The following is a 24,912-nucleotide window of genomic DNA, read 5'->3' as shown; positions in this document are numbered from 1 at the left end:
TTTTGTATTTTAGTAGAGACGGAGTTTCACCATGTTGCCCAGGCTGATCTTGAACTCCTGAGCTCAATCTACCTGCCTCGGCCTCCCAAAGTGCTGGGATTACAGGCATGAGCCATGACGCCTGGCCTCACTGACCTGCTTAATGTTCCCAAGTCCCCAAGCCTGCTCCACCCCCAGAGCCTTTACACTTGCGGTTCCGTCTGCCTCGAACCATGTGGGTCTCACCTCGAATGTTTTGTCCTTAGAGCGTCCTTAGAGAGAGGACTTTCCTGACCAACCAAACCTCCCCTTCATAGGTGCTCTCACCATCTAAAAGCATCCTGGGTTTTTGTTTTTTGTTTTTCTAGGATACCATGTTGCATTTACATCCTGTTTTTTTAAATTGTTATTAAATTTTTTAGTTTTTTTAGAGACAGAGTCTCACTCTGTCACCCAGGCTGGAGTGCAGTGGCGCAATCACGGCTCACTGCAGCCTCAAACTCCTGGGCTCAAGCGATCCTCCCACCTCGGCCTCCCAAAGTGCTGGGATCACAGGTGTGAGCCACCACACCCAGCCACATCCTGCTGAACTTTTATTATCCATTTCCTTACTATAACTTGAGGTCCCCGAGGGCCTGGTATTTGTTCCGACGACTGCTTTTATGCCTGGCACCTAGACCAGGATCGGTAACAAAGCGGGCACTCAGCAAAAGTCTGTTGAGTGGTGGGAAAAAAGGCATACGCTGTTTAAAGACCCAGGGCCGGGGTGCCTGGCTCTTTCTGTGCCTGCCCACCGCCATCCCCGCCTACCTGTTCCTTAGTCTGGGCTTTCTGCACGTAGTCTCGGCCAACTTTGATGCGAGGGGTGAGCAAGGCTCGGGAGAAATCCGTCACCCCCAGTCCCAAGAGGCGGCAGAGCTTCTGTGCAGCTGAGGGTGAGAGGCACCAAGATCCAATCAGCACTGGGAAGAGGCGCTTGCTGCCCAGCAAGGGAGAGGGTACCGTTTCCCACACTGTTGGGGGAGCAGAAGATGGGCCCCGCCTTTCCCAGAAGAGGCATTACGAGTCCCAAAAGCGTGTACATTCTCTGCCCAACTATTCTTTTTCCAGGAACCAGCACTGGCAAAATAACCCTGCATGTGAGCAAAGACTGCACCACGAGGATGTTCAGTGCAGTGTTGTTTGTAATCGGAGAAAGCCAGGAAACAACCTGAGTGCCCAAGAAGCGGGAATTGGTTAGATGGGTCAGGCTTCATTCATTTGAAAGAATGTTCTGAATGGTTTTTTTTGTTTTTGTTTTTCTTTTTTTTTGTTTTGTTTTGAGACAGAGTTTGGCTCTTATCACCCAGGCTGGAGTGCAGTGATGCAGTCTCAGCTCACTACAACCTCCGCCTTCCTGGTTCAAGTGATTCTCCTGCCTCAGCTCCTGAGTAGCTGGGATTACAGGTGCCTGGCCCATTTGAAAGAATGTTCTGCAGTCACTAAAAGCTACACTGGAGGTGGGGCACGGTGGCTCACGCCTGTAATCCCAGGGAGGCGCTTTGGGAGGCCAAGGCGGGCGGATCACCTGAGGTCAGGAGTTTGAGACCAACCTGGCCAACATGGTGAAACCCCGTCTGTACTAAAAATACAAAAATTAGCCCGACATAGTGGTGCGCGCCTGTAATCCCAGATACTCAGGAGGCTGAGGCAGGGAGAATCGCTTGAACCTGGGAGGTGGAGGTTGCAGTGAGCTGAGATGGTGCCACTGCGCTCCAGTCTGGGGGAGACTTCATCTAAAAGAGGAAAGATGGAAGGAAGGAAGGAAGGGAGGGAGGGAGGGAGGGAGGGAATCTCAGTAGAGTTCTATCTAAAAGAAGGAAGGAAGGAGGGAGGGAAGGGAGGGAGGGAGGGAAGGGATCCCATCCTGAGATGGTGCCACTGCACTCCAGTCTGGGTGAGACTTCATCTAAAAGAGGAAAGATGGAAGGAAGGAAGGGAGGGAGGGAGGGAGGGAGGAAGGGAGAGGGGAATCCCAGTAGAGTTCTATCTAAAAGAAGGAAGGAAGGAGGGAGGGAAGGAGGGAGGAAGGGAAGGGAGGGAGGGAAGGAGGGAAGGGAGAGAAGAGAGTGAGGGAGGGAGGGAGGGAGGGAGGGAAGGATCCCAGTAGAGTTTCTTGTGAATAACCTGAAAAGTTATCCCCAAAGCATTCAGGGGAAAAAAAGCAGGTTTCAAAACAGTTTGCAGGGTCTGACTCCAGTTTTGTAAAACAAATGAGTAAATGTGTGTGCACGGCACACCTGCTGGGTGCCTATGTACAGAGCCCCCAGGTGCCTCAGGTAATGCTGTTACCAGCAGCATAGTGGGGTAATGCATCCTGTCCTCCTATTTTCTGTGCTGTGCAGCTTTTAAAAATGAGCCCATCGGATTTCATAATCAGGACAGAAAGCTCTTGCTGTCTCCAGGGAAAGAGGAGGTGAAGCACGATTCCATTTCTGTGACAATCTATATCCACAGTGATACAGACACAGAACAAAGCCCAGAGAGACACATCCCAAAATGTGAGCAGCAATTATCTCTGGGAGTATGATTATGGGTAATTGTCTTTCTTTTTCTTTTTCTTTCTTTCTTTTTTTTTTTGGAGACAGATTCCTGTTCCCTTGTTCAGGCTGGAGTGCAGCAGCACAATCTCGGCTCAACTGCAACCTCCGCCTCCTGGGTTCAAGCAATTCTCTGCCTCAGCCTCCTGAGTAGCTGGGACTACAGGCACCCACCACCATTCCCAGTTAATTTTTGTATTTTTAGTAGAGAAGGAGTTTTGCCATGTTGGCCAGGCTGGTCTCGAACTCATGGCCTCAAGTGATCCACCTGCCTTGGCCTCCCAAAGTGTTGAGATTACAGGTGATTACGGGTAATTTTCTCTCTTCCTTTCTACTTTTCTGTCATGCCAGATTTTTCCCCCTTCCAGCTTGTATTATTTTATAATAATAAAGAGACATAGCTATTTCTATTTTGGTTTAAAGTAAGGGATATTGACTATAATTCTGTTCTTGAAAGGCAAAAAGAAGTGTGTCTCTGCAGAGCGCAGAGGCTGGAGAAGCTATGCCAAATGCTAATGGTGGCTCCCTGTGGGGAGAGGGGGTCTGGGAGGATGGGCTCCTGCTGTTCCCCTCTGTCGTGCTGGTGCAGTTCACTTTCAGCAGAGCTCACACTTTTAGAATCAGGAAAAGAGTGGTCGATGTTATTTTGGCAAAGACTCAGCAAAAAGCAGGAAATCAGCCAGGCATGGTGGCTCACACCTGTAATCCCAGCACTTTGGGAGGCCGAGGTGGGAGGATCACGAGGTCAGGAGATCGAGACCATCCTGGCTAACACGGTGAAACCCCATCTCTACTAAAAATACAAAAAATTAGCCGGGCGTGGTGGCGGGTGCCTGTAGTCCCAGCTACTCGGGAGGTTGAGGCAGGAGAATGGCGTGAACCCGGGAGGCGGAGCTTGCAGTGAGCCGAGATCGCGCCACTGCACTCCAGCCTGGGTGATAGTGAGACGGAAATCAGAGTGATCCTGGGTTGGAGGCAGGTGTGGCTGGAAGGGGGATGCTGTCTACGTGGGACAGGGGTGCAGGAGGGCTGGGCACCGCCTGGGTGGGGGCTGGGGGTCGTGGGCAGGCAGGTCGGGGGCAGTACCTGTGTTGTCAGGCATGGTGGCTTGATCAGTGTTCCGTTCTCTCTTCAAAGCGATGTTGCCGAACTGGAGAACTGCCGAGACCATCCGCAGCATGGCTGGGAACACAAGGACAGAGGTCACGTGTGGCTCTGGACCCCGATGTGTGGTCTTAACTGGCCCCTTAAACATGTAACTTAAAAAGCTTAAGGCAAATTATATCACCACCCCTCAGCTTAAAATCCACTTGTGGGATGGGCGTGATAGCTCACACCTGTAATCTCAGCATTCTGGGAGGCCGAGGCAGGAGGATCACTTAAGCCCAGGAGTTTGAGACCAGCCTGAGCAACACAGCAAGACTCCATCTCAAAAAAAAAAAAAAAAAAAAAAGAATCTATCTTTGACACTGGGCAGGCCTTGAAATGGGTGAACAGATCAGTGAATTCTGGTTGAGTTTATTATATCTGAGGCTTGCCCTATCGCTATGATACTTAACCAGTGTCTGCTTATGTTGTGTATTTTGTAAAATGATGCAAATTGAATTTAAAAGGACTTAGGGAAATGAATGAAGAAGGTCTACAGTGATACGGAAAGACTTCTACCACAATGAGTGAAAAACAGGAGGTGAAGAATGCTGGGGCCAGGCGTGGTGGCTCACGCCTGTAATCCCAGCACTTTGGGAGGCTGAGGCGGGCGGATCACCAGGTCAGGAGATCGAGACCATCCTGGCTAACATGAAGAAACCCTGTGTCTACTAAAAATACAAAAAAAATTAGCCGGGCGTGGTGGCGGGCGCCTGTAGTCCCAGCTACTAGGGAGGCTGAGGCAGGAGAATGGCGTGAACCCAGGAGGCGGAGCTTGCAGGGAGCCAAGATCATGCCACTGCACTCCAGCCTGGGCGACAGAGCAAGACTCCGTCTCAAAAAAAAAAAAGAATGCTGTGTGTGGCTATCTATGTGCAAAAGGGAGGAAATATAAAGTATAGTCGATTCTTGTGACTCGCACTGGTTATGTTCTTTTTTAAAACATTATTTTGAATGGGGTCTTGCTCTGTCGGCCAGACAGGTATGCGGTGGCACCATCATAGCTCACTGAAGCCTTGACCTCTTGGGCTCAAGTGATCCTCCTGCCTCAGCCCCCAAAGTGGCTGAGACCACAGGTGTATACCACCACCTCTGGTCACATTTTCACCAATCGATCAATAAGTCACCTTGTTTTTTTGTGGCTTTGTTTGTTTGTTTGTTTTTTGAGACAGAGTCTCACTCTTGTCACCCAGGCTGGAGTGCAGTGGTGCCATCTCGGCTCACTGCAACCTCCACCTCCTGACTTCAAGCGATTCTCCTGCCTCACCCTCCCAAGTAGCTGGGATTACTGGTGCCCACCACCACACCCAGCTAATTTTTGTATTTTCAGTAGAGACGGGGTTTCACCATGTTGGCCAGGCTGGTCTTGAACTCCTGACCTCAGATGATCCACTCGCCTCAGCCTCCCAAAGTGCTGGGATTACAGGTGTGAGCCACTGCACCCGGCCTCGTCACCTTGTTTTATGTGCATTTTGTTTTAGAGACACCTTATTTAATATACTACTGACTCATTCGCACAGAACTCGAGGCCAACAGCACCATAACTCACACCTGGAGGAAGCTGATCCTCACACACATATTTTATCATTTCTCCAAAGCCACATGGCAGCCTTCTTGTGTTTGGTGATGCCAGACAGCACATCAGCACTGTGCTCAGGGGACATTTGAGACAGTGCAATCACCAGCAAAAAGCGCAAATTTGTGACTAACATGGCACTGTTTAGGAAAGGACACTGTACAGTATGAGAACTGAAACCAGAAGGCAGAATGCCACCCCTGTCTAATGTGAGCTGAGTGCGCACTTGGTGACTCAATTTTTCCTCCATTTACACAGGACCGTAAATGACCACGAACATACCAGGAGTACTGATTTCACGGTGATGCAATGCACCAATGCAATCCCTCAGCCACATCATCAGCTGTTCATTCTAGAACAGTTTTCACGATTTTGGATGGAAATTGATATGGTTTGGCTGTGTCCCCACCCAAATCTCATCTTGAATTGTAGCTCCCATAATTCCCATGTGTTGTGGGAGGGACCCAGTGGGAGATAATTGAATCTTGGGGGAGGTTTCCTCCATACTGTTCTTGTGGTAGTGAATAAGTCTCACGAGATCTGATGGTTTTATAAGGGGAAACCCCTTTTGCTTGGTTCGCATTCTTTCTTGCCTGCTGCCATGTAAGATGTGCCTTTTGCCTTCAGCCATGATTGTGGAGGCCGCCCCAGCTACGTGGAACTGTGAGTCTGTTAAACCTCTTTTACTTTATAAATTACCCAGTCTTGGATATGTCTTTATCAGCAGCATGAAAACGGACTGATACAGAAATGGACCTTGAATTGGGGGTTACAAATAGATTTGGCGAGTAGGCTGTGCAGAGTTCTCAAAAGTGCACTGGAAGTGGGTAGTGCTGCCCCCTAGAATATGTCTCAGGAACTTGTGGAAGGGTTGGGTGTTCCCAGATGTCACCAGGACTGGGCAGGCCACTTGGATGTGGGCGGTTTCTGCAGCCCACATGGCTTCTGAAAAATGACCCCCTGGACGTTTGCGTCCATGAAGTCATGGTTTATAATTATCTGCAACAAATACCCAACAGTTTTACGTATAAATACAGCAGCGTTTTGTGCTTACACAGTGAGGCTTGGTGCGGTGTGGTGGTGGTGGTACGGGTTCATGCCCGTAATCCCAGCACTCTGGGAGGGCAAAGGCGGGAAGATCATTTGAGTCCAGGAGTTTGAGACCACCTTGGGCAACATAGTGAAACCCTGTCTCTACTAAAAATACGAAAAATTAGGTGGCCATGGTGGTGGATGCCTGTGGTCCCAGCTACTTGGGAGGCTGAGGTAGGAGGATCACCTGAGCCTGGGAAGTCGAGGCTGCAGTGAGCCATGATTGCACCATTGCACTCAAGCCTGGGCGATGAGAGAGAGACCCTGCCTCAAAAAAAAATATATTAATATACAGTGAATTTTCCAGGAGGACAGCCACCGTGTAAATCCCAGAGAAGGCTGTTCTTTGCTTTGCTCAGGACTCAGTCAAAATTGATCACCTTTTCAGAACACTCTCCCCTGACAGCAGAGCTGTGCGTGGTATTTGAGTCAAGGAGATGGCAGGTGAGGCTGTGTTTGTGTTTGCATCTGATGCCTTTTCTTTTTCTTTTTTTTTTTTTTCTTTTGAGATGGAGTCTTGCTCTGTCACCAGGCTGGAGTGCAGTGGCGCAATCTTGGCTCACTTCAACCTCTGCCTCCTGGGTTCAAGTGATTCTCCCGCCTCAGCCTCCCGAGTAGCTGGGACTACAGGCACATGCCAACACGCCCAGCTAATTTTTGTATTTTTAGTAGAGACGGGTTTTCATCGTGTTGGCCAGGATGGTCTCGATCTCTTGACCTCGTGATCCACCCGCCTGGGCCTCCTAAAGTTCTGGGATTACAGGCGTGAGTCACCAAGCCTGGCTGCATCTGATGCTTTCATGGTGGGGCCATGGGTCAGTGCAACCCCTCGGCCGCCTGGTCAACCATTTATTCTAGAACAGTTTGTACCATTTGTGCACTGAAATGGACCTTGATTTATTTTTCACTTCCTCCATGCCGCAACCTGTTCCAAACACTTACAAATGACCTCAGGTACCCTTCATAACTACTGAACAAGGCAGGTCCTGCTATGCTTCCCACGTTACAGATAGGGTAACTGAGGCACTCAATCAACTCGCCCAAGATCACCCAGCTCACACAGGCTGGCAGAGCTGGGATTCAAACCAGGGCAGTCTGTGGTTGTTTTTTTGTTTTTTTTGTTTGTTTGTTTTTCTGGTTTTTTTTTTTTTTTTTTTTTAATAGAGATGAGATCTCATTCTGTTGCCCAGGCTGGTCTCTAACTCCTGGCCTCAAAAAGTCCTCCTCACTTGGCCTCCCAAAGTGTTGGGATTACAGGCATGAGCCACTGTGCCTGGCCTGGGAGTCAGTGCTTTTAACTTCTGTGCTTCCCTTTTCCTTTTTCATTTTAGCATAGAATTTTTTTTTTTTTTTAAGAGACAGAGTCTTGGTCTGTTGCCCAGGCTGGAGTGCAGTGGTGTGGTGTGATCATAGCTTACTGCAGCCTCAACTTCCTGGGCTCAAGCGATCCTCTCACCTCAGCCTTCTGAGTAACTGAACTACAGATGCTCACCAACATGCCCGGCTAATTTAAAAAATTTTTTTGTCCAGATGGGGTCTTGCCATGTTGCCCAAGCTGGTCTCAAACTCCCCGGCTCAAGCGATTCTCCTAACTCAGCCTCCCAAAGTGCTGGGATTACAGGCATGAGCCACCATGCTGGCCTAGCATAGGTTTATGAATGTAAATACATATGCGCAGCACACATACAGAAAAGGACACGTACTGTAGACGTCCAGCTCCAGGAACGTTTACAAAGTGAATGTGTCTGTGGAACCAGCCTCTCCAAAGCCCCCTTCCCTCACTGGACATGGATGTCACAAACACACGGCTGAGTGACAGAAGCCAGGTGAGAAAGTGCACACTGTGTGATTCTATTTGTACCAAATCCAAGAAGAGGCAACATAATTCTATGCTCTTAGAAGCCGGAATAATGGTTACCCTGAGGGGGTGCTAGTGGTGGGAAGCGACATGGGGGGCTCCCAGGTGCTGGATATACAGGGCGTTCCCTCCCAAAACTCCCCCAAGCTGGATGCCAAGGGTCTGTGTTCCTTTTATTGGTGTGTATACTGTACTTCAACACAAAGGTGGCTTAGAAAAAGGTGTGTGTCACCAGGGCCTGTTGTGGGGCGGGGGGAGGGGGGAGGGATAGCATTAGGAGATATACCTAATGTTAAATGATGAGTTAATAGATGCAGCACACCAACACGGCACATGTATACATATGTAACTAACCTTCACATTGTGCACATGTACCCTAAAACTTAAAGTATAATAAAAAAAAAAGAAAAGAAAAGAAAAAGGTGTGTGTGAGTGGGGGTGGGAGGTCGGCATTTCTTCTGGAATACTCCCACCAAAAACGTGTAACTAGAATGTAATCGCAGGGAAATAAACCCAAATAGAGACGAAACAACCAGTCTGTAATCTTCCAAAGTGTCAAAACCACGAATGATAAAGAAAGACTCAGGAAGAGTTCCAGACTGAAGGAGAGTAAAGAGATGTGATGACTAGGAAAAAAAAGAGAGCAAGAGGGCTGAGCACAGTGGCTCATGCCTGTAATCCCAGCACTTTGGGAGGCCGAGGCAGGCGGATCACCTGAGGTCGGGAGTTCGAGACCAGCCATGACCAACATGGAGAAACCCCGTCTCTACTAAAAATACAAAATCAGCTGGATGTGGTGGCGCATGCCTGTAATTCCAGCTACTCGGGAGGCTGAGGCAGGAGAATTGGTTGAACCCAGGGGGGCGGAGGTTGCAGTGAGCCGAGATCGCGCCACTGCACTCCAGCCTGGGGGACAGAGCAAGACTCCATCATGCACAAGAGACAATTTTTTTGTCTTTTTTTTGGAGGTTGGGGGACAACTGGCCTAAGGTCTGTGGACTGGATAATAGTACTGTGCTGAAGTCCATTTCCTGGTGACACTGCTGGTCTGTGGTTGTATAAAGGAATGTTCATAGGAAATACACACAGATGTTTTCAGGGGAGGCGGCAGGATGAATAACAGCCCCCAAAAATACCCATAACCTAATCCCTGGGGCCTGTGAATGTGACCTTCCATGGCAAAAGGGACTTTGCAGATGTGATTAAATGAAGGATCCTAGGCCAGTCGCGGTGGCTTACACCTGTAATCCCAGCACTTTGGGAGGCCAAGGTGAGGGGATCACTTGAGGTCAGGAGTTCGAGACCAGCCTGGCTAACATGGTGAAACCTCGTGTCTACCAAAAATACAAAATATAAGCTGGGTGTGGTGGTGAGCGCCTGTAATCCCAGCTACTCGGGAGGCTGAAATGGGAGAACTGCTTGAACCTGGGAGGCGGAGGCTGGAGTAAGCTGAGATCACACCACCGCATTCCGCTCCAGCCTGGGCAACAGAGCGCTAGACTCTGTCTCAAAAAAAAAAATGAATAAAGAAGGACACATCCTTACAGACCCATAGCGCATCTGGCCCTGCAAACTTAATGATCATTCCTTAACATCAGCTTAGACCCCGCCCAGACCTGGCTTCCCTCAATGGACTTTAAAATGGCCTCTTGTGGTTGGCTTAGGAAGCTGTGTTTGTGCCAGGCCCCGGGGCGCATCTGATGCCCTGAGGACCTGGCAGTCAGCTTTTGTTGCTGACATCAGACTCGCCCATCACTAGCAAACCCGGCCTGCGGACACCTCATGTGAGAGGCTGGCACGCCTCCCTGTGTCCCAGGCTACCTGCTCAACCTCTCAGCATGGCGTTTATGGTGCCAAGGGGTGGCAGGTAGAGATGTAAAGTGGGGAAGGAGATGGACAGACACCCTGCCTTGATTGGCCCCAAATGCTTTCTGCCTTGGGCTCCCTGTGGGTGACACTGAGGTGTCCGCCTCTCCCTCTGGATCATGGGCTGGCTTTGGGGTCAGACGTGGATTCCACCATGGCTCTGCCTCCTCCTCTTGAATTGGGGTGAGTCCTAGGACAGGACACCCCACCTCCCTGACCCTCTGTCTCTTGTCAAAAAAAGAGTCTGTGAAAAGGTGACTAACTTCACTCCTTGTAAGCAAAACACAGAATAAAACTGTAATGAGAGCTCATTCATCTGCCACATCAACAAACACAAAAAAGCTCCAGCCATGGTTGCTGGGTGCAGGTGGGGACACAGGTGCTCCAGGTATATGCTGGAGGAACTGGAAACTAGCGCCACCCTGTGGACGGCAACGAGGTAGATTCTCTGCAATTTAAAAAATGCTCATGGCCGGGTGTGGTGGCTCATGCCTGTAATCCCAGCATTTTGGGAGGCGGAGGCGGGTGGATCACTTGAGGTCAGGAGTTCGAGACCAGCCTGGCCAGCATGGTGAAACCCCGTCTCTACTAAAAATACAAAAAAAGTTAGCCGGTGTGGTGGTGCATGCCTGTAATCCCAGCTACTCAGGAGGCTGAGGTAGGAGAATCGTTTAAACCTGGGAGGTGGAGGTTGCAGTGAGTCGAGATTGTGCCACCGCACTCCAACCCCAGGTGACAGAGCGAGACTCTGTCTCAAAAAAAAAAAAATGTTCACACTTGAGTTGGGGTAGGGAGGTTGGGGAGAGATGAAACACAAGAGGTCACCGGTTCATTATTGATGGAGCTGGTGACAGCTGCCAGCTGGTGGTGTTGGGGTGTTCATTACATTCTGCACTCTGTTTGCATACATGTTTGACATTTTCCGTGATAAGAAGATAACAATAAAAATTATTCAGCAATAAAAAGGAAGGAAACCTACTGCATGCTACAATGTGGATGAAACTTGGAAATGATGCCGAGAGAAAGCAGCCAGTCGCAAAGGATCATATACAGCATGATTTCACTGCTATGAAATGTCCAGAATAGGCAAGTCCATAGAGACTGAAAGCAGAAGAGTGGTTGCCAGGGGCTGCGGACAGGGCCTGGGGGGACAGCTAAAGGGTGTGCATTATCTTCTTGGGCTACTGAAAATGTTCTAAAAGTGATGTATGATAGACACACAATTCTGTGAATATACAAAATGCTATGGAATTGCACAGTTTAAATAGGTGAATGGTGTGACATGTGAATTATATCTTAAAGCTGTTGAGTTTTTTTAATGCTGAACACAAATAAGAATCACAAATCTCCCTGGACATGGCATTTCATTCCTTTTTTTTTTTTTTTTTGAGATGGAGTCTTGCTCTGTCACCCAGGCTGGAGTGCAGTGGCGTAATCTTGGCTCACTGCAACCTCTGCCTCCCGGGTTCAAGCGATTCTCCTGCCTCAGCCTCCTGAGTAGCTGGGATTACAGGCGTGTGCCACCATGCCCAGCTAATTTTTGTATTTTTAGAGAGATGGGGTTTCACCATGTTGGTCAGACTGATCTCGAACTTCTGACCTCGTGATTCGCCTGCCTTGGCCTCCCAAAGTGCTGGGATTACAGGTGTGAGCCACCGCGCCCAGCCGGCATTTCATTTCTAAGAATTGAACCTACAGGTCTGTTTCCACATGAGCACAAGAACCTGCTTACAAGGATATTCACAGTAGCTTGTTTCTTTTTGACCCAGAGTCTCACTTTGTCACCCAGGCTGGAGTGCAGTGGCGTGATCTCGGCTCACTGCAGCCTCCACCTCCCGGGGCTCAAGCGATCCTCCCACCTCAGCCCCCCAAGTAGCTGAGAGTAAAGGCGCACACCACCATGCCCAGGTAATTTTTTGTGTTTTTTGTAAAGACGGGGTTTCATCATGTTGCCCAGGCTGGTCTCAAACTCCTGAGCTCAAGCAAGCTGCCTGCTTTGGCCTCTGAAAGTGCTGGGATTACAGGCGTAAGCCACTGCGCTGGCTTAGCATTTTTTTTTTTAATTGTTCCAACAGTAATGGAATGGAAACAACCTAAGGCTCTATCTGCAAGGGATTGGTTGAAAGAATCATAGTTTATGTAAACAATAAAACCTTACACAGCTGCAAAAAGCAGTGAGGTCCATCTATACATTTTGAACCAGAACTATGGCCAAAATATGCCAGTCAGTAGGAAAGGGCAGTGGAGAGGGGGTCCAGAGCATCCTTCCATGGGCATGATGAGCTGAGTAATTTGTTTCTTTGTTTTGGGGTGTTTTGAGATGGGGTCTCATTCTATCACCAGCCTGGAGTACAGTGGTACAATCATAGCTCACTGTAGTCTCCTACTCCTGGACTTAATCCTCCCATCTCAGCCTCCCAAGTAGCTGGGACTACAGGTGTGCACCACCACACCTGGTTAATTTTTTTTTTTTTTTTAATTTTTAGTAGAGATAGGGTCTCACCATATTGCCCAGGCTGGTCTCAAACTCCTGGCCTCAAGTGATTCTCCCACCTCGGCCTCCCAAAGTGTTAGGATTACAGGAGTGAGCCAATGATGAGCTGAGTATTTAACTCTAGCACTGCCTGGCCCAGACTAACCTAGGCCAGAGTGCTAGGCCAGGGTCCAGGGGGGTCTCTAGTGGAAGGGTAGGGAGCTGGGGGGCCAGCTGGAGCAACCAACATCCAGGAACTTTTTTTTTTGGATGGAGTCTCGCTCTGCTCCAAGCTGGAGTGCAATGGTGAGATCTTGGCTCATTGCAACCTCTGCCTCCCAGGTTCAAGCGATTCTCTAGCCTTAGCCTCCTGAGTAGCTGGGACTACAGGCCCCCAGCACCATGTCTGGCTAATTTTTGTATTTTTAGTAGAGACGGGGTTTCACCATGTTGGCCAGGCTGGTCTCGAACTCCTGATCTCAGGTGATCCGCCCGCATCAGCCTCCCAAACTCCTGGGATTACAGGCGTGAGCCACTGCACCTGGCCGGAACTTTTGAACCAATAGAGAAATCGCTTCTCATTTTTTTTTATCACCACAGTGATGTTGACAGCTGAACATCAGCTGTGGGGCTAGAGAATGCCTCCTCTTACAGATAAATAATGTGTGTCTTTTCTTATACTCTTAAAATATTTCTGGAAGGAGAAACTAGGGCCAGGGAAGAGCAGGAAGGCTTGGCTTTGTCGGTACGACTTTTAGCCACATTCAGGTTATGTCACTACATGCATAGGTTGCTGCAAAGTTTTCATTTCTGAATTCCAAAAATCAGAGCTGCTGCCCGCGGCCGCCACACGGCAGGGCAGCTGCCAGGAGGGTCACATGAGCTCATGGTGACAAGAGGCCAGGCAGGACCTAAGAAGACAGGCTGGGAGGCCCAGGTCCCCCCTGCAGCCACAGTCAGAATTTGTGTGCCAGCTGCCCAGCTGCGGAGTCATGCAGGCCCGGGAATTATGCAACCCGGGTTGGGAAATGCGGTGGGGTGGGGGTGGGAGAGGCCCGAGACCCTGTGTCAATAGGCCACAAGAGGCCTGGCTGTTTGCAGCCTGGGTAGACAGCCAAGCTCCGCTCCATTTCCAGCCCTTCCAATCCGGCCCTGGAGCCAACAATAGCTCCTGGGGCCTCCCACAGCGCCAGAGACCAGAGGACAATCAGACCCAGAGGCGGCCCCGGCTCAGCCCGGAAACACCTAAAGGTCTTTCTTTGGAGGGCTTGGTTAAAAGAATCATGGTTCACGCAAACAATGAAACATTACGCAGCCTCTGAAAAGGCGGAGGTCCACCTACGTACTTGTTACGGGTTGAATCACGTCTACACCACCCCCTCCTAAAAAGTATGTTGGGGATCTAAACCCCAGGACCTCAGAATGTGACGTTATTGGAAACAGGGTCATTACAGATGTAATGAGTTATGATAAAATCATACCAGTGTAGGGTAGGAGACCAGGTGCGGTGGCTCATGCCTATAATCCCAGCACTTTGGGAGGCGGAGGCGGGAGGATCAATTGAGGTCAGCAGTTCCAGACCAGCCTGGCCAACTTAGTGAAACCCTGTCTCTACTAAAAGTACAAAAAAATTAGCCGGGTGTGGTGGCACACACGCCTGTGATCCCAGCTACTCGGGAGGCTGAGGCAGGAGAATCGTTTGAACCTGGGAGGTGGAGGTTGCAGTGAGCCGAGATTGCACCACTGCACTCCAGCCTGGGCAACAGAGAGAGACTCCGTCTCAAAAAAACAAAAAGGTTGGGGGGGGAGGGGGGAGGGGGGAGTGGGGATTTTGGACACAGATGCACACACAGGGATCCGCCATGTGAACACAAATCAGAGATCGGGTGATGCGACTATGAGCCAGGGAACGCCGAAGATTGCCAGAAAACCACCAGGAGCCTAGGGAGAGGCCTGCAGCCGATTCTCCAGGGATGAAACACCCTTGCTAACACCTCGATCCTGGGCGTCTGGCCTCCAGAACCACAAGACGATCAATTTCTGTTGTTTTAGGCACTACGTTTGTGGTACTTTGTTAGCCTAAGCAAACTAATGCAGCACTGAAACAGAGCTGCTGTCAAAACATGCTGTTTGGTGAAAAAAGTAGGGGCACAGCCTGGGCACAGCGGCTCACGCCTGGAATCCCAGCACTTTGAGAGGCCGAGGAGGGTGGATCACCTGAGGTCAGGGGTTTGAGACCAGCCTGGCCAACATGGTGAAACCCCATGTCTACTAAAAATACAAAAATTATCCAGGCGAAGTGGCAGGTGCCTGCAATCCAGCTACTCGGGAGGCTGAGGCAGGAGAATTACTTGAACACAGGAGGTGGAGGTTGCAGTGGGCTGAGATCACACCACTGCACTCCAGCCTGGGCGACAGAGTGAGACTCCGTCTCAAAAGAAGGAAAAAGGGGTCGGGCACAGCACCCTGACACGGGGGTGATGAGCTGAGCATTTAACACCAAACAATCAGTGCCGCGCAGCCTGGGCCAACCTGAGCAGCCCTGGGCCAGCGTCCTGGGCCTTCCCTAGACCCTCAGCAGCCTCCTTCTGGTCTCAGCACCACCCACTCCAGTGTGTTTCTCACATGGCCCCCAAGGGTTCTTCTTGCTCCCAGAGCTGAATTTGTCCAGCCCCTGCTCCCAGCCCTCCCACAGCTCCCCAGCACCCCAGGACAAAGTCCCAACCTCCTAGGCTGGCGTTTGAGACTCCCCGCCCCTCTGCAACTCCACCACCAGAAGTGTCAATCCCTCAAATATGCCACCCCTTTCCTGCCTCAGGGCCTTTGCACAGGCTGTTCCCTCTGCCAGGAATGCTCTTCCCCCACATCTCCAGTGCTAATTCCCTCACTTCTCAGGACTTCGTTCAAACACCCATCTCAGTCCACCCTCCCCTGAGCCCCTGCTTAAAGCTGCGCCCCTCCCTGCCCCATCTTTCTCCATAGCACTCATGGTCTTTTTTTTATTTTTATTTTTTGAGACAGAGTCTCGCTCTATCACCTAGGCTGGAGTGCAGTGGTATGATTTCAGCTCACTGCAACCTCCACCTCCTGGATTCAAGCGATTCTCCTGCCTAAGCCTCCTGAGTAGCTTCGATTACAGGTGCCTGCCACCACGCCTGGCTAACTTTTTTGTGTTTTCAGTAGAAACGGTGTTTCAACATGTTGGCCAGGCTGGTCTTGAACTCCTGACCTCAAATGATCCACCTGCCTGGGACTCCCAAAGTGCTGGGATTACAGGCATGAGCCACTGCGCCCAGCTGCACTCATAGTCTACTAACAGGCCATGTGATTCCTTATTGACTTGGTTGGGGGCTCTCATTTTGTCAGCTTCCCCAAGACAGAGATGTCTGTGAGTCCCGTGGGGTGCCCCCCCACCCCTGGCCTCCACGGGGCTCACTCACAGATGATTTCCTCGTGGGTGAATCCCAGGACCCGCAGCGACTCCAGCGTTTCCTGGAAGAGTTCCCGCTCCTGGCCGGGAGACGATGACGGCCCGTTGGTCAGGAACCGGTAGTGGGAGCAGGGCTCGAGGAGGAGGTCGGCTGCAGGGAGAATGAGTGGGGTCAAGGTCAAGGGTGGGCTGTGGAGTCAGACTCATCCTGGATTCATCGGTGGCAATCCCAGGACATGCCACATCCTCTCTGTCAAGTGGGTGGGGGCCTTTACTCACAAGTGTGGGAAGGGTCGGGGGTGGAGTGGGCGTTTAGCACCTATGAGACCACCACTCTGTCTCTCTCTCTTTTTTTTTTTTTTTTAATTTTTTAGAGACAGGGTCTTGCTCTGTTGCCCAGGCTGGAGTGCAGTGATGCAATCATGGCTCACCACAGCTTCAAACTCCTGGGCTCAAGCAATCCTCCCTCATAGCTGGGACTAAAACTGTGTGCCACCATGCCCAACTTATTATTATTGTTATTATTGTTATTATTTATAGAGATGGGGGTCACACTATGCTGCCCAGGCTGTACTCAAATTCCTGGGCTCAAGCAATCCTCCTGCCTTGCCCTCCCAAAGTACTGGGATTGCAGGCATGAGCCCCCGCCCAGTCTATACCACTCCTCTTTGCTCCCTCCGCAGGGACTTTTGAGTCTCTAGAAGTGCCCAGAGCAGGCAGGGGCCACTGGTTGGCAGAAGCAGTGGGGCTGCAGGCCCAAGTCAGCACAGGCCATGGGATGGCAGCGGCCGGCGCCCAAGGACATGCGGTCTCAAAGGCCCCAGTGAGCGGGAACCTGGATGAGGAGGGGCTACGTGGCCGCAGGAGCCAGGAAGCGGCCTGAGCCACCAGGAGGAAGGGGCCAAGAGCAGAGGGAGCCAAGGGCAGTGCCAGCCACTGCAAACAGGAGCCAAGGGCGCTTGGGCAGCCAGAGGGCAGGAGGAGCAGGGAGCAGGGACAGGAGGACTCCGGCAAGAGCCGTGGCCTAGGAGCCAGAGCAGAGGGGAGCACGAGGCAGCAGGAGCCGAGAAGCAACACAAACCAGCGTCGTCAGGAACCAGGAGGAGCCTCAGCAAAGCCGGAGTCACCCGCCGGAGTGAGGAGAAGCCGCGCGAGAGAGAAGCCACGGAGCTTCGGAAGCGAGCGTGAGCAGGAGCCACCAGGGGGTGGGGGCTGCGTGGCCGTGACAGCGGGCGCGAGTCAGACCCGGGACAGAGCTGGAACCAGAGCGCAGCAGAACCCACCGTGCGACAGACGCCACTACGCAGCGAGAGCCGGGGCTGCGGGAGCCTCATGTGAAGTCGGTGTTTGACGGATATTAGAGCCCCCCCTCTTGCTTCCTCCCCAGAAGGGGCCCCCGAGAGACATGGTGCCCACCCTCTCCCGGGTGAGCAGGGTAGGACGGGGCCGCACTGACCTTTGAGCTGCTCTCCAGCGCCCCCCAGCAGCTGGTAGAAGATGTGGAAGCTGCACTCGTCCTTGGCCTGGCGGATGGCCCGCGACTTCTCCAGCAGGTCTGGACACAGCTAGTCAAGGTGCTAGAGGGGAAGGGACGGCCCCGACGCTGCCGGGCCACTACAGGAGCCTGCCCTGCCCACGCTGCCCCCTTCTCTCCTGTGGAGTAGTGGAGTCGTTCACAGCCCAGGCTGGTGACTTTGCCACTAACTGGATGAGCAGCCATGCTCATGTCACTTAAGCACTTGTGCCTCAGTTTCCTCATCTACTTGTTCAAGGGGCTCGAAAATAACACCTTTATGAGACCTCCTCTCTCTCTCTTTTTAGAGACAGGGTCTTTCTCTGTCTCTAAAAAACTCATCAACCCTGTGGGCACAGTGGCTCACGCCTGTAATCCCAGCACTTTGGAAAGCCAAGGCAGGCGGATCACCTGAGGTCAAGAGTTCAAGACCAGCCTGGCCAACATGGCAAAATCCCATCTCTACTAAAAATACAAAAATTAGCGGTGTGATGGCAGGTGCCTGTAATCTCAGCTACTCGGGAGGCTGAGGCAGGAGAATCGCTTGAACCCGGGAGGAGGAGGTTGCAGTGAGCCGAGATTGCGCCACTGCACTCCAGCCTGGGCGACAGAGTGAGACTCCGTCACAAAAACAAAACAAAACAAAGAAACCTCATCGACCCTGGATGAGTTGCTGTGAAGATAAATGACTTATTGTGCATGAAGCACCCTGAACAATGCCTGAATTCAAAGTTACCTGCGGGTGAGAATGTCTCCTGCCATTAGTACTCTCCCAGCCTCAGCTTCCCCATGCAGATACATCAGCTCCCACCTTCAACTAGACTGTCACTCTGCATGCTCTCCCTCCCAAGAAAGTCACGTGTCAAACTTACATATTAAAAGGTGGCAAGACTTTTGTTTTGTTTTGTTTTTTAGACAGGGTCTGGCTCTGTTGCCTCAGCTGGAGCACAGCAGCACAATCACAGCTCACTGTAACCTCCGCCTCCCCAGCTCAAGCAATCCTCCCACCTCAGCCTCAAGTAGCTGGGACTACAGGTGTGCACAACCACACCTGGCTAATTTTCAAATTTTCTTTATTTTAGTAGAGATGAGGTCTGACTGGCCTCGAATTCCTGAGCTCAAGCGATCCTCCAGCCTTGGCCTCCCAAAATGCTGGGATTACAGACATGAGCCACTGCGCCCAGCCAAAACATCTTAGAGTAAAACAAAACACCATACACTTTGCTTAACCCCTCTGTGTCCCACACTCATGCACCACCAAACACATATTCGGACCAAGATCAGCTGCAAACCTGAGGTCCATTTCCCAGAAGCCCTGGGGTGTAAACTGCTTGGTTAGATGGGGAGAAACAGGTGGAGGGGCTCCCACAAGGAAAGGTGGAGTGCAGGGAGCACATGCAGGCTGTCCAACCCTGGGGGACAACAGCCCTGAGCTTCGGTTTCCTCTGTGAAGCAGAGGTGATAGCAGCAGCCACCTCGCAGGGTTGCAGAGAGGAGGAACCGAGATGTCGTGGGGGCTCTCGAGGTGGCAGTGGGCACACAGTCAGCACTCCAGAAATGCCGGTCACAATGGTACTGATGCTAGTGCCGAGGGGTCAGCCACACAGGGTGGTGCTCCTTACCCGGCAGGCCATCCCACGACTCATACATTTGGCCTGGGGGCGGGACCTGATTCATGAGCATCAATCCACTGGTGCCTGAGACAGCCGAGACCATAGCTGTGCCCAGGAGGGGCAGCCACACTGCATGGGGAGCGTGGACAGGAGAAAGTGAGCAGGTGGAAGCGGACAGAGAAGGCAAATGTGAATATAAGCAGAGGCACGTGGTGCCAGGACAGCTTGGCAGGAAGAGCCATGAGCTCCAAGAACCTGGATATGCAGGTGCCATGGAGAGGTGGGAGCCAAGGGCAAGAGGACCTGGAGGGAGGAGCAGCTGTGAGCAGAAAACAGCAGGAGCAGGGGCTGCGGTGCTGCTGGGGACTTGGTGTGGTGACAGCCCAGGAAGCATCTCCCACGAGGCAGCAGAACCAACGGGCCGGCTGGCTGCTTCATGCCCTGAGCAGACTTAGGAGAAACCCCTCCCCACTGATTATGGAAGAGCGTGAGCTTATCAGATGCCTCTGGGATGGGGATGTGGCATATTAGCAATTGTTAATGTTATTGATTAGTAATTATCAATCAATATTAGTCAATAATATTAGCATTGATACAGATATTGCTAATTTAATCTTTTTTTTTTTTTTTCTGTTTTGACACAGAGTCTCGCTCTGTCACCCAGGTTGGAGTGCAGTGGCACGATCTTGGCTCACTGCGACCTCTGCCTCCCAGGTTCAAGCAACTCTCCTGCCTCAGCCTCCAGAGTTAGCTGGGACTACAAGCATGTGCCACCACGCCCGGCTAATTTTTTTGTATTTTTATTAGAGACAGGGTTTCACCATGTTGGCCTGGCTGGTCTCAAACTCCTGGCTTCAAATGATCCACCGGCCTTGGCCTCCCAAAGTGCTGGGATTACAAGCATGAGCCACCATGCCTGGCCACTAATTTAATCATTAATTGCTAATAATAGCTTGTTCTTGAGTGCCTGCTATGTAGCAGGTGCCGTGGCCAAGCATTTAACTCCAAAATCCTCCAAACCCCTCTTGGGTAGGTTCTATGTTCCTTCTCCTTCTACAGAGAGAGAAACTGAGGCAGGGAAAGGCCAAGTCACATACCCAAGTCCCCAGAGTCTCAAAGTGGCAGAACTGGGATTTGAACCCAGGTTGGTACAATTTCTTGGCCCATTCTCTTAATTTCTGCACTCCCAGAGTGCCTGTGTTTTATCGTTTAATTTCCTTTAAACGCCCATATGCCATCTGAGCAGAAAAGGGTGAACACAGCCAGCCTGAGATGCTCCCCTGGAAAGGCCTGCTGGCCACGTGGGCCCCTGGCTAGCGTCTGGGCACCTGGATTTTGGGAGGGTTCCAGCATCCTCTTAACGGGATGAAAGGGGTTCGCTGGGCCTGAAGGGTTTGTGCAAACACTGTGGCTTCCACTGATCACCTGCTTTCCTCCCGGGAGTGTGGAATTTTGGTTCATACTAAGGGCGGGGGGCGGGGGGGTGCAGGCGGGGATGTGACCAGCCACCAATGAAAACCCTGGCATTGAGTCTCTCTGCGCTTCCCTGGGGCAGCATTTCATAAATGTCCCACCTGGTGTCCTGTGTGCCTCTGCTGGAGAGAGTTCTAGGAGCCGATGCCTGGTCCCCGGGGACTTGGCCCCACGTGCCTTTTCCCTTTGCTTATACTGCTCTGTGTCATTTCACTGTCATGGGTCACCATGAGTGCCACTGCAGGCTGAGTGCTGGGACTCCCCTTATGGCTGAACTGGGTGGACCCCAACCCACCATCCCATAGCAAGGCTGTGCTGGCCTCATACACACCAGAAGTCCCACACTCCCCTCCCCATGCAGATGCCGCCTGAGCATCAGGTCCCATCTGAGTAGCAGGTAAGGGGTCCCTGCGGTGGGAGGTGCTTCCCATACTCAGTGCTGTCTGAAAGGCTGCCCCCCCTCGGCTGCCACCCCCGTGGGCTGTGAAAGGATACAGGTCTCAATGTTGGCGCCCACGATGTACCCGGCAACGTCAAAGTTGATGCGGATGAATTTGCCCTGGGAGAGACCAACGTGGGTGGGCTTCAGCAGAGGGTCCCCTTCCCCGCTCAGACCTGAACAACAGCCCAAACCCCACACCCACTGCTCCCAGAGCTGCAGCTGCCCCCCCACTTCCTTGCTCCCTCTACCTGAACCCCATCCTGTGGTGAGTCCCCAGCGGGGGACTCCTTGGGTATTCAAGGTCTGGGCCCCTTGGACTTCTTTCCCCAGCCCCCTGGTCCCCAGCTGCTCCTCCCTTGGAACCAGGCACGCAGCCTCCAGCCCCTCCTCCCTCAGACCCAGGGATCCAGGCCCCCAGTCCCTCCTCCCTCAGACTCAAGAGTCCAGGGCCCCAGCCCCTCCTCCCTCAGACCCAGGGATCTGGGTCCCCAGCCCCTCCTCCCTCAGACCCAGGGATCTGGGCCCCCAGCCCCTCCTCCTCCTTCAGACCCAGGGGTCCAGGCCCCCAGCCCCTCCTCCCTCAGACCCAAAAGTCTAGGCCCCCAGTCCCTCCTCCCTCAGACTCAGGGGTCCAGGTCCCCAGCCCCTCCTCCCTCAGACCCAGGGGTCCAGGTCCCCAGCCCCTCCTCCCTCAGACTCAAAGGTCCAGGCCCCCAGCCCCTCCTCCCTCAGACCCAGGGGTCCAGGTCCCCAGCCCCTCCTCCCCCAGACTCAAGAGTCCAGGCCCCCAGCCCCTCCTCCCTCAGACTCAAGAATCCAGGGCCCCAGCCCCTCCTCCCTCAGACCCAGGGGTCCAGGCCCCCAGCTCCTCCTCCCTCAGACTCAAGAGTCCAGGCCTCCAGCCCCTCCTCCTGCAACAGATCCATGTGTCTTTCCCCCTGAAGCCCATCCTGAGGTTCCCAGCTCCTATATCCCTGACACAGCCAGCACTGCCCAGCCCTGGCACTCACGAATCGGGAGGAGTTGTCATTCTTCACTGTCTTGGCATTGCCAAAGGCCTCTAGGATGGGGTTGGCCTGAAGCAGCTGCCGCTCCAGCTCACCCTGTCGGGCACAGGAGATGATGCATGAGGTCAGTGAGAATGGGGCAGGAGGCCAGGCCAGCCCAGCTCAGGCTGTGTCTCCAGCTGGCTGAGTATCTGTGGATGAGGGGCCTTTGTGTGTCTGGGCGTGTGCCCACTTCCCATATCCGGGTCTTGCCCATCTGTCTATTGTGAGGGGAAGAGGGAAGCATCTCCAAGACATATTGTTAAGTTGAAACCAAACCAAACCAAGCCAAACAAAAAAACAATTTGCAGAACAATGTCTACAATGTTATCCTATTAATAAAAAATGAATTAAGGAAGAAACGCCACAAAACAGGACTCTTAAATCTACAGATAGATACATGTTTGTAAACATATGGAGAAAGGTCTGCAAGGATGCACACCAAACTGTCAACAGTGTAAGGCACTCCAGGGAAGGGGACTGAGGGGAGGAAACAGGAATTTCATTTCATCTGATTTGTTGTTGTTACAATGAATATGTACTCATGTGTTGCTTGTAGAAATTCTGGAGTGCAGTGGCATGGTCATAACTCAAGGCAGCCTCAAATTCCTGGGCTCAAGGAATCCTCTCACCTAAGCCTCCTGAGTAGCTGGGACTACAGGCAAGCGCCACCATGCCCAGCTACTTTTTAAAATTTTTAGTAGAGATGGGGTCTCACTCTTTTGCCTAGCCTGGTCTTGAACTCCTGGCCTCAAGCAATCCTCCCACTTCAGCCTTCCAAAGTGCTGGGATTATAGGCCTGAGCCACCAAACCCAGCCTAGAATTTTTAACTTAAGGCAAAAATCTGTACCACTTATGTAAAGTGCTTCAAGCAGTCTGGCATATAATAGGCCTTCAAAAAATAGTGGGTTCCTAGCCCCACCAGGCTACTCCTTGGCAGGAACTCTACTCCAAAATTCCCTCCAGCCCCCTCGGTGTCAGAGCCTGGCACACAGTAGGTGCTTCATAAATGGCAGCCTGTGTGTGTCTTCTCTCAGTCCATGTCTTGCTTGTGTTAAGATGAAATGATCTAGCTAGGTGGATGCTTTGTCAAATGAAAAGATACACAAAGTGAAGAGCACATGACTTGGCACACAGAAGAACGTGGGACATGCGTGTATTTCCCTTGCTACACTGTTCACTCTGGTTGTGTGCACGCAGCGTCTGTGGGCCCTGGCTGGACACATTTAGTAGATCAGCAGTAAGTGGCAGTTTTGTTCTCTGGATTGTTTCATGTTGGTGTCTGTGGCCCGTCTGCACACACACACAGCAGGGCCACCGTGAATAGCAGTGGTGGGGCAGAGGGGTCCCTGGCAGGTGGGACCACTGCTGCCTTGGGCCCTGTCTACCAAGATCATGCATTGGGTGGCCGGGAAGGCATTAGGGGCAGCAAGACTCGAGGTGATCCCCTGCTACTCACATAAGACACGGTGGTGACGGAGGCCTGAGGAAGTCACGGGACACGAGACACGGACCAGGACACAGCACATGGAACGTGGACAGACACACAGGTGAACTGGTGATCTCGGGTGGTGGCGTGGGGGGTGGCAGAAGGGGGACTGGGGAAACCGGGCATGTGGAGTAGGGTGGCCTGGGGGACCACACTCCTGGGTTTGAATCCCACTCTACCTCCTTTATTTAAAATTTTTTTTTGTAGAGATGGGGTCTCACTATATTACCCAGGCTGGTCTTGCATTCCTGGGCTCAAGCGATCCTCCCGCCTCGGCCTCCCAAAGTGCTGGTATTACAGGCATAAGCCACTGTGCCTGGCCTCACTCTACCTCTTCCTGGGTGCATGACCAACAACTGACTCACCCCTCCCATGCCTGGGCTCTCCATCTTCAGCACAGGAAAACAGCACCCACCCCACCCAAGGGGTAAGTAAGGCAGTGTGAGAACAGGGCTTGGAACAGTGGAGGGCACCATATAACGTTCACTTAGACGACAAACCTGGGCATCATGATCACCTAAAATCAGGCTTCACACAGTAGGTGCTCAGAAAATAAAGCACCTACTAAGTACTAGGAGCCATTCCGAGAGCCAGTGAGACCAAGACTGACTCTCACACCTCTGTGTCCCCCTGACTCTGCTTCCAGCCCCACCCCAAGCACACAGTAGGTGCTCAGGTGGTATAGGCGCCCAGGAGAAGGACCTCCATGAGGGGAAGAGACAATTGTGGGGAAAGCCCAAGATGGAAGGGGCAGTGCTGTGGCAGGGCCCAGGGGTGACCCAAGGAGGGGTTGCTTACGGGGACACCTGGCTCCTTCCTGCCCTTCGGCGATGATGCCACGTGGGCGAGGTACTGGATGACCTTCTTGGTGTTTTCCGTCTTCCCAGCTCCAGACTCTCCACTGTGGGGATGACAAGGGGAAGCAAAGGCGTTGGCAATGACCTCGGGCAAGCTCCCCACCTGCCCTGCCCATTCCAAACACAGCCATGCCCCACCCGGACCTCTCCTCCTCCAGGAAGTCCTTCCAGATTACTCACGTGCAGAGAATGGACTGGTCCTCACGATCTGTAGGGAACAGAGTGGGGGAATATGTCATCTGAGAGAGTCTCTAGCAGGGCCCTCTGGTCCCTTACACTGGCTGCTGCATTTTAAAAATTATTCCCAGGGAGTAAGGAAAAGCTTGGGTCTTGATGTGTAACAATCCTGGATTCTAATTCCCCACCCAGCTCAGCCCCTTGCTCGCTGTGTGATGCTGGGAAAGCAGCTGTCCCTCTCTGAGCCTTGGTTTCCTCACCCGTAAAATGGAGACAGCCTCCCTCAACTGAACAGAATATGA

At 52.1% G+C, this 24,912-nt stretch overlaps 1 protein-coding gene across 5 annotated transcripts in view; it reads right to left on the bottom strand.

The window, feature by feature from the left end:
* The window catches only part of MYH14 (myosin heavy chain 14), a 109,332-nt gene that overhangs the window by 65,273 nt on the left and 19,147 nt on the right, over positions 1–24,912 (bottom strand). For 3 of the 5 annotated variants that reach the window (XM_054464874.2, XM_054464873.2, XM_054464876.2), the window contains 9 exons: positions 24,614–24,641; positions 24,375–24,477; positions 23,547–23,570; positions 22,051–22,143; positions 21,094–21,157; positions 17,456–17,554; positions 16,010–16,150; positions 3,645–3,740; positions 790–908 (listed from right to left, as the gene is read on the bottom strand). In XM_054464874.2, the coding sequence (XP_054320849.1) occupies positions 790–908; positions 3,645–3,740; positions 16,010–16,150; positions 17,456–17,554; positions 21,094–21,157; positions 22,051–22,143; positions 23,547–23,570; positions 24,375–24,477; positions 24,614–24,641 (767 nt within the window). The remainder of the gene's footprint in view (positions 1–789; positions 909–3,644; positions 3,741–16,009; positions 16,151–17,455; positions 17,555–21,093; positions 21,158–22,050; positions 22,144–23,546; positions 23,571–24,374; positions 24,478–24,613; positions 24,642–24,912) is intronic. The other 2 variants (XM_054464875.2, XM_054464878.2) reach the window with 1 other exon arrangement.

This window comes from Pongo pygmaeus, chromosome 20, assembly GCF_028885625.2.
Source record: "Pongo pygmaeus isolate AG05252 chromosome 20, NHGRI_mPonPyg2-v2.0_pri, whole genome shotgun sequence".
In the NCBI taxonomy this organism is placed as follows: Eukaryota; Metazoa; Chordata; class Mammalia; order Primates; family Hominidae; genus Pongo; species Pongo pygmaeus.
Note: the sequence above shows the minus strand (reverse complement) of the source record. Positions and strands in the feature narration are given on the sequence as shown.